Raw genomic sequence first — 12,680 nt, forward strand, 5'->3', positions numbered from 1 at the left:
CTTTAATTTCAGGGAATTTTTCTTCTATCTTATCCTTGAATATTTTTTTCTGTTCAATTTGTTCTATTTTTCTTCAGGAACATCAATTATGGGTATGTGGAATCTCCTTTGTCAATCTTACATGTGTGTCATCTTTTCTCTAACCATTTTTATCCTGGTGCTTTTCCAGTTTTAATTTTTCTGAAGTCTATCTTCATGTCACTGCAAGATTGTTCTGTTTTGCTGCTTCTAATGTGATTTTTCATCATTTGCTGTTTTCTTCATTTTCTTCTCTAAGCTCTTCTAGCTCATCTGTTGGTTCTCAGAGTTCTTTTAGCTTCTTATGTCTTTTCAGTTTGAGAGTGCAGAAGATATGTTGGAAGTTAATTCTGCCTCTTGCTAGCTAGGACTTTTTCTCTTTTGTGTTGATGTTAGGGTAAAAGTTATTTGCCATGTGTAACCATTCTTCTTTTGAGTTGAGTTTTCTCTGGGCTGCTGTTTTTTAAAAGTAAGTTGGATTTACTGGAAGTTTCATTGTGTGTGTGTGTGTGTGTGTGTGTGTGTGTGTGTGTGTGTATGTGTGTATGTGTATGTGTGTATGTGTATGCATGCAAACACATTTCTCACTAGATTTGCTCACTTCTCTCTGGGGTTTGTCTTTGGCTTAATCAGTGAAATCACTTGATTCATTTTCTCTTTGGGGACTGAATTTGATTATATGACTTCATCTTAATTCATAGTTGATTTTGTCTAGAGATTGTCTTCTCTACCCTTCAGGTAGTTTCAGGGACTTTTAAAAGCTTTGCCAAAATGCTCGTAAACAAACTAGAAGACCCTATGAATCAGCATAAAAGTGACCCACAGTGACTTAAAAATTTTCAGATTGTCTGATAGTATTGCATAAATTACTAGATTAAGTTTAAGAATAAAAATTTAGGCTTTTCTATAAAAGCACTAGACCTAAATTTCTTCTTTGTTCTGGTATCAGTTGGTTGAATCCAAGTAGCTGCTTCCCCTTTGGGCATATGCATTCTTCACTGTAGTACCTACCATTCTGCTTCCACTATGGTTTGAACACTATGATAGGATGCCTAGAGATTTTCATTCTTAAAAGCAAATAATATTAGCAGGGTCATAATGAGTAATGTAGGCTGTGGCTAGGCAAAGAATGTAAGCCACAGGAACTCACTGATGGCAGTAAATGTTTCAGTTTGGAAAGGAATCCTGCTTTAGAAGTTACTATTGAAAAGAACTTTTTTTTTTTTTTTGATGTTGCCCTGGTGGGGATGGGGGTATAAAGATGATTAAAATTGTTTGAGATATTTTTTGAGATATTTTGTATAAAATATACAAAAAAACCCTCAATAAAAGGATAGCTGAAAAAAAGAAATTTTATAAATTTTTATTTTGTGATAAAAATTATTAAGGTGGAGCTGGAGAGATGGCTCAGCAGGTAAGAGCACTGGCTGCTCTTGCAGAGGACCCAGGTTTAGTTCCTAGTACCCACATAGTGGCTAACAACTGTCAGTAAGTACAGTTTTAGGGGATTTGATTTCGATGCCCTCTTCTGGCATCAGTGGGCTTTGCATGCATGGGTGCACATATATGCATGCAGACAAAATACACACATAAAATAAAAATAAACCAAAAAATTTTAATTCATAAAAATTTTAGTGAAGGAAAATAGATAGTAAAAAGTTAACAAATGCTTAGCACTTTTTAAAGATTTTTACCTCTCTTCATTTCAGCACCATTTTAAGTACATTGGCAATATAATAAAAACTATTATATAAAACCAGATATAGTGGTGGTACACTCCTATAATCCCAGTCCTCAGGGGTCTGAGGCAGGAGGATTATCACAAGTTTAAGGCCAGCCTGGATACATAGCAAGTTCCAAGCCAATTTGGGCTTTAGAGTGAGATCCTTGCCCCCCAAACAAAACAAAACACTCCACTGTCTATCACAGTGCTGTGTGTTGCAGCATTGCTATCAGATCTTTACTAAAGCCTGTTGTGGAGGTTGGAGGTGTAGGTCAGTGCTTTCCCCTTGGCTTAGTGTGCATGAGACCCTGTATCCTATCCCCAGCATCAACAAAATTAAAAAAAAAAAAAAAAAAAAAAAACCACAAAAAACTAAAAGCTTGTTTAATATAGATCCTAGAATGTCTATAAGAGTTATGAATACCAAAAATTACATAGACATGGCTCTTTCCCTTGAGGAACATACAAACTGGTGGATGCATGTGCATAAAAATGGAGTTTCAGATTATTGCACAAGATATTCGGTGACATATATATTCTGAAATTGCTTTAGAAATTGCCAAAATTAGATTGAAGTATGGATTCAGAAAGAGTAGAATCTACATAAATAGAATTGAAATTGAAAAAAGTTACTCAAATAAAAGTGTCATCTACAAAAGAATATACCTGTGAGGAACAGTAGGTTCATAGATGACAATGCAGGAACTGTCAGGTTACTTTGAATGGAAGGCCAGATCACAGCATATAAATGGAGAAAGACTGAGAAATGGACAGGTGTGAGATATAGGTACCTAATATCTATACATGTAGATATATATCTCATATCTATATATCATAATATATACACACACATATATGAGTACATTTACAACTTGTTTTTAAGTTCACATTTGTTTGAATACTAATGAGTAATCTTGACTTATTTTCTTATAGAGAATGGTTTTTCTTGCTTTCCCATGAAGTTTTGAACCCAATGTATTGCTTATTTGAGTATGCAGGCAAGAATAACTATTGTTTACAGATAAATCCAGCATCAACCATAAATCCAGACCATCTTTCATACTTCTGTTTTATTGGTCGCTTTATTGCAATGGTGAGTTCCCAACTTTGTTATTTTATTTAAGCATTGCTTATTTTAAAAGTATTCTAGAGGCTGGGGAGATGGCTCAGTGGGTAAAGTGCTTGCCTAGGCAAGCATGAGGACTAGTGTTTAGATCCCCAGACCTGAGTAAATGTATGGTGGCTGTGGAGGCCTGCCTGTAATTTCTGGATTCTGAAGGTGAATGTGGGATCCACGGAGCAATCTGGCTAGCTAGACTAGCTGAAACAGTGAGGTTGGGTTCTGAGAGAACTTGCTTTAATTAATACGGTGGAGAGTAATGTAAGACTCCCAACATCTGCCCTGAGCCCTCACACACAAGCACACATGTGCACTGCATCTGGACACATTTGTGAACACCCCATACACAGACACTTGCTAAAAAAAAAAGTACTTTATAAATCTTTTGTAAAAGACTTTATACCCACCTTGAGGAGCTGGGGACAGAGGTATATTCCTCAGTGGTAAATAGGCCTCCTCAAATGATTAACATTTCAGCTATGCTCATACATGCGACCCTGAAAGTAGAGGTAGACTTGTTGGGAAGAAGGGGTTTAATGGGGGGGTATGATCAAAGTATGTTATATGTATGGATGAAATTTAGAAAGAATAAATAAAAGTTGTGGAGTGGGATATATAAGGATTGGGGTTATGTGTAGCTCAGGCTGGTCTAGTATTCACTGTGTAGCTCTGGCTGGCCTTAAACTCTGTCTTAGGTCCTCTGAAGTGGTGGGATTACTGGCATATGCCACCACACTCTGTTATTGTTTACATATTTTGTTACCAAGAAAGTTTGCATAGGAAGAGGGTATCAAGATATAGCTTATATCCCAGCACTGGGGAGGCTGAGGCAGTAGGATTGCTGTGAGTTAAAACAAAAATCTATGTATATTATTAAACCAAGATTATGAATATGGGGATATTTTTGTACAGCCACTTAGTGTTTATAAAGTAAAGCCTACTTATAGCTTAACATTTTTTTTAATAAAAGAAGGCAAATCTGAGTTACCAAATAAGTATATTGAAATTAATGTTTTGGGAATTTACAGAGTTTTGTAGATGCCCTTATGGAATTATTGTCTTTTGAGAGGTTGAGAGGTTTTTATACTACATTATCCATTAATTCATTTAGAAAAAACAATTTTCTTTTTTGTCTTTTTTAGCCACGGTCTCCCTGTAGCCCTCCCTAGCTGGCCTGGAACTTGCCATGTAGACCAGGCTGGCCTAAAACTCACAGGGATCCAACTGCCTCTGCCTCCCAAGTGCTGGGATTAAAGGCGTGTGCCACCACACCCAGCTTAGAAAATATTTATTGAGAGCCTACAATAATTACATGTCCTGTTGTAGGCACTGGAGATTAAAAAATCAAGAGACACAGTTTCTACTTTTTGGATCCAAATTCTGTAAGAGGGGCATAAGGAACATCAAGACAAAGCCTCTAAGATAGAAATTCCTTCTTGGTTGAAAAAGAACAACATGGGTGGAGAGAGAATAAATGAGATTGAGAAATACTGTGTAGGGCTTTGTATTAAATTCACAAAAGGATTTTGAAACCACTTGGTATCATGAGCTAAGTAACATTATATAACTTACATTTTATTAAACTTGCTTTGCTATAGAAGAAATACCATAACTGGGGTGGAGGAAGGCAAAGGTAGAAACCATTTATGACAGTCGCAGTGACAGATGATAGTGGTTTTAGATTTGTAAAATGTAGTAATTAATGGAACATGTGAGAAATGGTTTAGATTCCAGATATATGCTGAAGTTAGAACTGTAAGGATCTTCTGATAGATTAGAGGCAAAGTATAAGAGTAAAGTGTGGACATCAAAATTATGGCTTGTTCATCTGGTTGAAATTGCCATTTCCTAAGATGGCTGCAAGAGCAAATACCAGAGGTAACGGAACTCAGGAGTATGGATTTTCTTCTACATTCAGGATGCTATAGGCAGCCTGTGGAGGGGTAGAATAGATATTTAAATCTGACAAGAAGAGGCTATTTGGATTATAGAGAGTAATGTGGGATATCAGGCATGTAAGTAATATTAAAAGCCCATGATTATGTTAAGAAATAAGTGTGAACAGAGAAATTAAGGACATTTGTAAGTTGAGGAGGTAAAAAGGAGTCAGCAAAGAAGCTGAGGTTAGGAAATCAAGTAAGATGGGTATGGTGGTGCTCCAGTACTCTGAAGGCAGAGGTAGGCAGATCTCTGTCAGTTCAGGGTCAGCTTGGTCTACATAGGGAGTTACAGGCCAGCCAGTGCTACATAGTGAGACCCTGTCCCAAAAAACAAACAAACTGGGCATGGTGGCACACACCTTTAATCCCAACAGTACTTTCAAGGTAGAGGCAGGTGGATCTTTGTGAGGCAAGCCTTGTCTCCATAGTGAGTTCCTGGCCAGTTGTGGCTACAGAGAGACTCTGTCTAAAAACAAACAAACAAACAAACAAAAACTGAAAAGAAAAAGAAAATAAAGTATGAGCGATTCCTAGAAGAAAATGAAAGGAAGTGTGTTTCAAAGTAGAAGCTGTGATTGATCATCTCATGTTATTCATAGGTCTAGCATTGAGTGGTGGGATGAAAACATTGGTGAGGATTAAAAATAGAAAATATGAGCATATGCTTTTTAAAAGTTTGCCATAAACGATCATAGAGAATTGGGTAGTAATTAGTAACTAGATATGGAGTCAAGAATTGTTGAATGAAATATTTTTATTACTGATGGTCATGATCAAGTCAGAGGGAAGATAAAGAATTTTTTTTTGAGACAGTTTTGTTATTGTAGCTCAGACTGGTACCCTCCTGCCTCAACCTCCTGAATGCTAGAGTTATAAATAGGCACGTGCCACCAGGTCCAACTGAGGACAAAAATTTGATGAAGTCAATATGCAAGGAATGTGGCAACAGTGACCTTGAATAGAAAGGGGGAAGTCTCATTGCCCACAGAAATGATAGAAAGCATATTCACATTAAAAGTAATGGTAAGATTTAGGTGCCAATGGGGAGCAGATTTGGTATAATACAGAAAAAGTTCTCTGGTTTCGATTTCCTGTGGGCAGTAGTAATGAGGAAAGAGGAGTAGGGATGAAACCGTCATCTGAGACAGCGGGGAAGTGACCGTAGTAAGGACATAATTCTAGGCAACTAAACTTCATGGAGGTTGCTGGTCATAAACCAGTTAGCCTGATATATACATTTCTGGCATGCTCTACCAATGTCACAGGCATTGAGTAAATTGAAAACTAAATTTATCTAGGCTTGGGATTTTGTCAGAAATACAGTGGGGTGGGAGTTGAAGGTATATAAGATAATGATTTCCATTATTGGTGAAAGAATAACTTAATGAAAGGCTAGGGAGGAATATAATTGGATTAGTGAATAGTTCTAGATCCCCATAGGGTCAGAAATCACTGGACTCTGGGGCTTCTTCCTGTATTGGCTCTTTGAGTAGGAGTGAAGACACCGAGGTCGTATAAATAAGAAAGGAATGGAAGAGAGATCTTTCCAGGCAGAGGGTATTTTTATTTCCGCGTCTAATTGAATTAACATATAAAATATATTATAAAATAGGGGGAGTGGTAATAAAATCCTACATTGTCCTATATATAGTTTTGAATTGTACATTATATATGTGTTTGGCCTTTGTGAAATACATTTTTAACGTTAGTTTCATTTTTGTGCTTAGTATTTTAATTTTCACAATTTATACCACCAGCTATTTTTTTTTCGTCTGTAAAGTTTAATGATTTCTGTGCTATCATCGGGCTCTAAATAAGGTTATTATTTCGTAGGTTTAAATAAAATGTTTTATTTTTCTTGACAGGCACTATTTCATGGAAAGTTTATTGATACTGGTTTCTCCTTACCATTCTACAAGCGTATGCTAAGTAAAAAACTTACTATTAAGGATTTGGAATCTATTGATACTGAATTTTATAACTCCCTTATCTGGATAAGGTTTGAAGATTTTTTTTAATGAGATATTCACTTGAAACCCATTTAACTATTTTGTTTCTGTACATACTTACATACACTTTATTTATTTTACTCAGAGACAACAACATCGAAGAATGTGGCTTAGAAATGTACTTCTCTGTCGACATGGAGATTCTGGGGAAAGTTACTTCACATGATCTGAAGTTGGGAGGTTCCAACATCCTGGTGACTGAGGAAAACAAAGATGAATATATTGGGTAAGTCCCTTGGGTATATACCCAGGAGTGGTGTAGTTGGATCATACAGTAGTTCTATTATTAGCATTTACCTGATTGGACTCCATTTATGGAATTCAGGGAGCATAATTAGACCATAAAGCTCTTCTTTGTGTCCTTAATTTTATTCTTTTTTACTCCTTTGGGAAATTCTCATTAATATCCTTACTTTTTTTTTCTTTATTTTCTTGAGAGAGGGTCTCACTGTGTAGACCAGGCTGCCTTGACCTCACAGAGGCCTGTCTGCCTCTGCCTTCTGAGTGCTGGGATTAAAGGTGTGTGCCACCACACCTGGCCCTTGACCATTTTTTTTCTTTTCTTTTTCATTCCCTCACTCCCTTCTTCCCTCCTTTCCTCTTTTCTTCCTTTCATTTGGTACTGGTGCATGCATCCTCCCTCCGTTCCTAGTCCAGTTTGGTGTCAAGGTGATATTGGCTTTATAAAATGAGTTTGATAGGATTCTTCCCCTTTCTTTTTGGAGAATACTTTGAGGAACATTGGTGTTAAAATGTCTAGTAGAATTTAACAGTGAGTTCATGTGGACCTGATCCTTTTTATTTGAGACTATTATTGTTTCAGTTGCATGCTTTTTATAGATCTATTTGTTTATACCCTCTTAATGTAATTTTAATAGATTACACATGTCTAGAAATTTTACTCTAGATTTTCTGTTTTATTGGAATGTAAGTTTATAAAGTATGCTGTAATGATCCTCTGAATTTTATTACTGTCTGTTTTACTCCATTTTCATCTCTAATTTATTGATTTTGATCTTCTCTCTTTCTTTTGGTAGTTTGGTTTAGAGTTTCTCAGTTATGTCTTTTCCAAAAGACCAACTCTTTGTTCAGTTGACTTTTTGTTAATTTCTGTTCTGATCTTTAATATTTTCTGTCCCCTGATTGAGAGTTTGGCTTGTGGGATTAAGTCATTTGTTAGAATTTTTATAACATTTTTAATTACAATTTGTGTGTGTGTGTGTGTGTGTGTATGTGTGTGTGTGTGTACATGCACCTGTGCATGTGGAAGTCAGAGGACAACTCACAAGTATAAGTTCTTGCGGTCACTGCCAGCAGCGGCCTTTCCTCCGTTCCTGTGGGTGCCGCTCCTTCATTCTCACAGGCGTCGAGGCTGCTCCTCTGCTTGCCCTGGGCTGAGGCCGCTCTTTTGTTCCCCTGGAGCTGAGACAGCTCTTCTGCTTGCCCTGTGCTGCCTCCTGTCGTTGCCGCTTCTGCCCGGTCCCGGACCCCAGGGCTGGTGAAGAGACTGTGTCAGCAGAGCTGCATTCAGACACAGGAGACCAGGTGCAGTGACACAGGTCTGGTTTATTGTAGGAAGGCACAAGCTTATATAGGGGTAGTGGTCCAATCACAGCACAGCAAGTAGGATACCTTATTAGCATAACAGGTTTAGTGTCCTATCACAGTACAGCAAGTAGGATACCTTATTAGCATAGCAGACTTAGCATCCTATTAGCATAACAGACTTAGCATCCTATCACAGAATAGCGGGTAGGATGCCTCATTAGCATACTAGGTTTCAGATTACCGTGCCTGGATTCCTGGAAATCACATGACCCTGACAGTTGCAATATCACCCTAGGCTCAAGCCTGTCTCCCACACCTCCCCCTCCCCCCCTTTTTTTTAAAGGTGAGGTATGTAGCATATTGATATAAGTCCAGATACATCAAGGCAAAATACAGTGGCTCAGGGGATCATTGTATCAAGAGCCCCCTCCCTCAAGATGGTGAGCTTTCTTAAGAGCAGGTTGTGCCAACTCCATGCCAACCAGTGGGAGTTGAGATTCTTTGCCTCAGCATTGTTGTCCCCACCTCAAGGGTCACCCAGCATAATGGACTGTGCCTGTCTTAGGTTGTCCCGTCTGTCAGGATCTTACCCGTCATTGACTACCAGCCCTCAAAGGGTGGGTCCCTTTGTGTGGTTTGGCAGAGGGAGTGGCAGTACATCCAGTATTGGCTTATTTAAAGGCCTCCTTAGGGGTTAAGAATTTGTTGAAACCCATTGCAGGCCAATTATAGGTTGGTAAGGGCAAGGAACAGTGAGTCCTTGTTTGTAGAGCCATGCCTGGCAGATCTGGAAGCGGGGCAACAGCTAACTGAACTAGCCTTAACAAAATTAACAATGTAGGGAAATTTACCTTCTTTTTATTGGCTACATTAATAATCCATCAAGTAAAGGATGTTGACGGGTTGGTGAGGGTTAGCAAGAGTTGCTAGCGCTTGAGAGAAATAATAAGGAACATAGACAAAGGTTTCCTCCAAATTGAGGACTTAAAGCTCTATTGTCTCTGTTTGTGGAGTGAAATGTTCGAGGTTGCCTCAGGTTGGTGGCTTTTGTTGTCTGCAACGTTGGGTCGGTCTCTCGGTGGTAGAGATGTGCGTCACTTCCTCCAGGTTCACGGCTGTCATCTTCAGGGTCGGTGGTTGTGGAGGGAGGGTTTTTGTCGCAAGCAATTCTGATGTTTCGAGCTGGGATAGCATTATCTGGAAAGACATAAGCATAGCCTCGCCCTTGCATTAACATCAGGTGTCAATAATATGATGGACATATTTGAGCTTGCCAAAAGGAGAAAAATTAGTGGCATCCATTTGCCATATTTTATATGGGCCAAGACTTCTAGGGAGGGTCCCAGCGGGTTGTAATGGCCCCAGAGGTAGAAGAGGAGAACAAGAGGAGCAGGCACGGACCAAATGTTTATAGCTCTGAGCACGGAGCATGCAAAGCCGCACTTGTTTAAAGTAGCAAGGAGGTCCCTGTGCCTGGGCTTGTGGGGTTTTAAAAGTGCCATGCCCTACCAAGGTGTCAAACCCAATGTTTTAAACATTGGCATTTCTATTGTGCTCTGCCTGTTGTTCGCATTTGTCCTGATAAGCAGCCTTCCATAAGAGAAAATCACCTTCCTGTAGAAAGGCACGGGCAATATTCTGCCAGTCACAGAGAGTGTTGGCTGCATGGCTGATTGTATCTAATAACTGACCAAACCAAGGGGAATGAATGCCATCCTCAATGGCTGCCTTATGCAGCTTTTTTACAGTATCATGAGATATGGATTCCAGACATTAGGGTTTTGTAGTCCCTGACTGACTGTAACCGGGAAAAACTTTGGAAAATCACCCATTGTATCATAGGAGAGTGGCCTAGGTGGGAGGGGCTTCCAGTCCTCCTCTGGAAGGGAGGGGTAGATGAACTGGCGGAAAACTTCCTTAGAGCTAGTGCAAGATGGTGGAAAGTAGCCACTGCCCGTAATGGCGAAGCGGAGGCTGCCTTAGCTTTCGGTTTTTCATCAAAGCCAATACAAGATGGCAGAGGGTAGCCACTGCCCCTTAATGGTGGGGCAGGGGCGATCTTGACTTCCTGTTTTTCATCAGGGGGACCCTCGGACCCTAATTCCTCAATTTTTACCTCATTATAAGCAGTCATCGTTTCTGCATCATAAATCAGTTAGGGTGGTTTTGACTGGAAACGTGTGGGACAAGCCATTCCCACTATCCTGTTGCTTTATTTGTTTATGTTTTCTAGTATGAGATTATTCTGCTCAGGGGCATTGGGGGGGAGAACTCTCCAAAGCGAGGCCAGAATGGCAGTCACAATGGGGTAGAATGGTCCAGCTAATGGACGCCCCTCCCTGACTTCTCTCTTTCTGGCCATGAATAGCACACAAGCCCATTGCTCCAGACCCCAACAGCAGGAATCCGTAAACCAAGGAGCAAGAGCTAGCACTTCATCTAATACCTTAGTTACTTCCTTCTCTATTACCCTAATTTGCCTACTCCTGAGGAGAGAAACCAGTGCAGCAGTGTGGGGCCGGCAGCAGCTGGATCACTATTCCCCATACTGGAGGGCACTCACCCTGCAAGACGTACCCAGAAGGACTCAGGAGCCATTGAGGAAGACGATCAGTGGAGACAGGAATGACATGCCAAACTGAAGATTATGAGCCAGAAGAGGAAGCACAGGAGAATGAAAGGGGCAAGCACCCATGGAAGAATCACTGGCAAAGAGGGCATTGGGAGCCCCGAGTGTTACAGCCCAAGTGTTACAGCCTCATGGGGTTGGGCTTTTTCGAGCCCCACGTTGGGCGCCAGCTGCAGTCACCGCCAGTGGTGGCCTTTCCTCCGTTCTCGTGGGTGCTGCTCCTTCGTTCTCACAGGTGTCGAGGCTGCTCCTCTGCTTGCCCTGGGCTGAGGCTGCTCTTTTGTTCCCCCGGCACTGAGGCAGCTCTTCTGCTTGCCCTGTGCTGCCTCCTGTCATCGCTGCTTCTGCCTGGTCCCAGACCCCAGGGCTGGTGAGGAGACTGTGTCAGCGGAGCTGCATTCAGACACAGGAGACCAGGTTCAGTGACATAGGTCTGGTTTATTGCAGGAAGGCACAAGCTTATATAGGGGTAGTGGTCCAATCACAGCACAGCAAGTAGGATACTTTATTAGCATAACAGGTTTATCATCCTATCACAGTACAGCAAATAGGATACCTTATTAGCATAACAGACTTAGCATCCTATTAGCATAACAGACTTAACGTCCTATCACAGAATAGGATTCCTGGAAATCACATGACCCTGACAGTTGCAATATCACCCTAGGCTCAAGCCTGTCTCCCACAGGTTCTCTCCTTCTACCATGAGGGTTCCAGGGATTGAATTCAGGTTGTTCAGCTTGGTAGTAAGTGCCCTTACCCACTGAGCCCTCTCTTGGGTCAAAAAAAATTTTTTAATCACCTGTATTTTTTTCAGCGGAAGTATTTGTAGTGTTCAGGTGGGATTAGGTTTTCAGATAGGGTTTAGATGTTGTTCCTTCCACAGGATTGGGGGTGAAGTTCATTGGGGAAACTCTCACTCAGTCCATGTACTCAGGGCACACGTCTCAACCTCAGGTTTCCTCCTAGAATAGAATATTAAATACAGAAACAACCACAACTGATGGAATAAATAGCTAATTACAAATAATTGCTTCTTTAATAATAATTTTAAAGGAGTAAATGGACAGGATTATATGGTGTGTACTTACGTTACTGGTGGTTTGGGTCTGGGCTAGGTGTTTCCAGATTTTTGGCCTCTTTACAGAATTGAAATAAAGGCTCACACAGATTGCAAAAAAAGCAAGGAAACTATTCAAAGCAGAGTAATAGTACAGGTCAGAAACTATGCTGTTGAGAGTGACAGCAAGCCATATGAATGAAAATACTCAACTGCTTTGATTATTGTTTGGGACTTCCTTTTATGGGATTCAAGAGAAGTAGTTTGTTGGCCAAGGACATAGTTTGAGTGATTCTCTATTTTGATTGGCAGGCTTAGACCATGTAAACATTTGTTCACTGCTCATGTCCCTTTCCCATTATACATCTGATTTTAATTATATGCATGCATAAGCAGAAGATGGTAAATGAGGGATTCTTTCTGAAAGTTTGCTTAAAGGATACAGTTTGCCTTACTGTGTGTGTACCCAGAATAAGTCTAGTCCAGATCACTCCCCCTACTCATACCCCAGACACTACAGTACTTTCAGATAGAAAAACTTAAACTATTCAGAGAGGGGTGTGTAGACCAGGCGTGATGGCATGTGCCTTTAATCCTAGCAGAGGCAGGTTGTTCTCTGTGAGTTCAAGGCCA

The 12,680-nt window shown here is 40.3% G+C and overlaps 1 protein-coding gene across 3 annotated transcripts in view; it reads left to right on the plus strand.

The window, feature by feature from the left end:
- The window catches only part of Wwp1 (WW domain containing E3 ubiquitin protein ligase 1), a 123,859-nt gene that overhangs the window by 83,768 nt on the left and 27,411 nt on the right, over positions 1 to 12,680 (plus strand). For all 3 annotated transcript variants that reach the window (XM_017797235.2, XM_017797234.2, XM_008829462.3), the window contains 3 exons: positions 2,675 to 2,834; positions 6,667 to 6,800; positions 6,896 to 7,036. In XM_017797235.2, coding sequence (XP_017652724.1) covers positions 2,675 to 2,834; positions 6,667 to 6,800; positions 6,896 to 7,036 — 435 coding nt within the window. The remainder of the gene's footprint in view (positions 1 to 2,674; positions 2,835 to 6,666; positions 6,801 to 6,895; positions 7,037 to 12,680) is intronic.

The sequence above is a fragment of the Nannospalax galili genome, unplaced genomic scaffold (genome assembly GCF_000622305.1).
Source record: "Nannospalax galili isolate Female #2095 unplaced genomic scaffold, S.galili_v1.0 scaffold934, whole genome shotgun sequence".
In the NCBI taxonomy this organism is placed as follows: Eukaryota; Metazoa; Chordata; class Mammalia; order Rodentia; family Spalacidae; genus Nannospalax; species Nannospalax galili.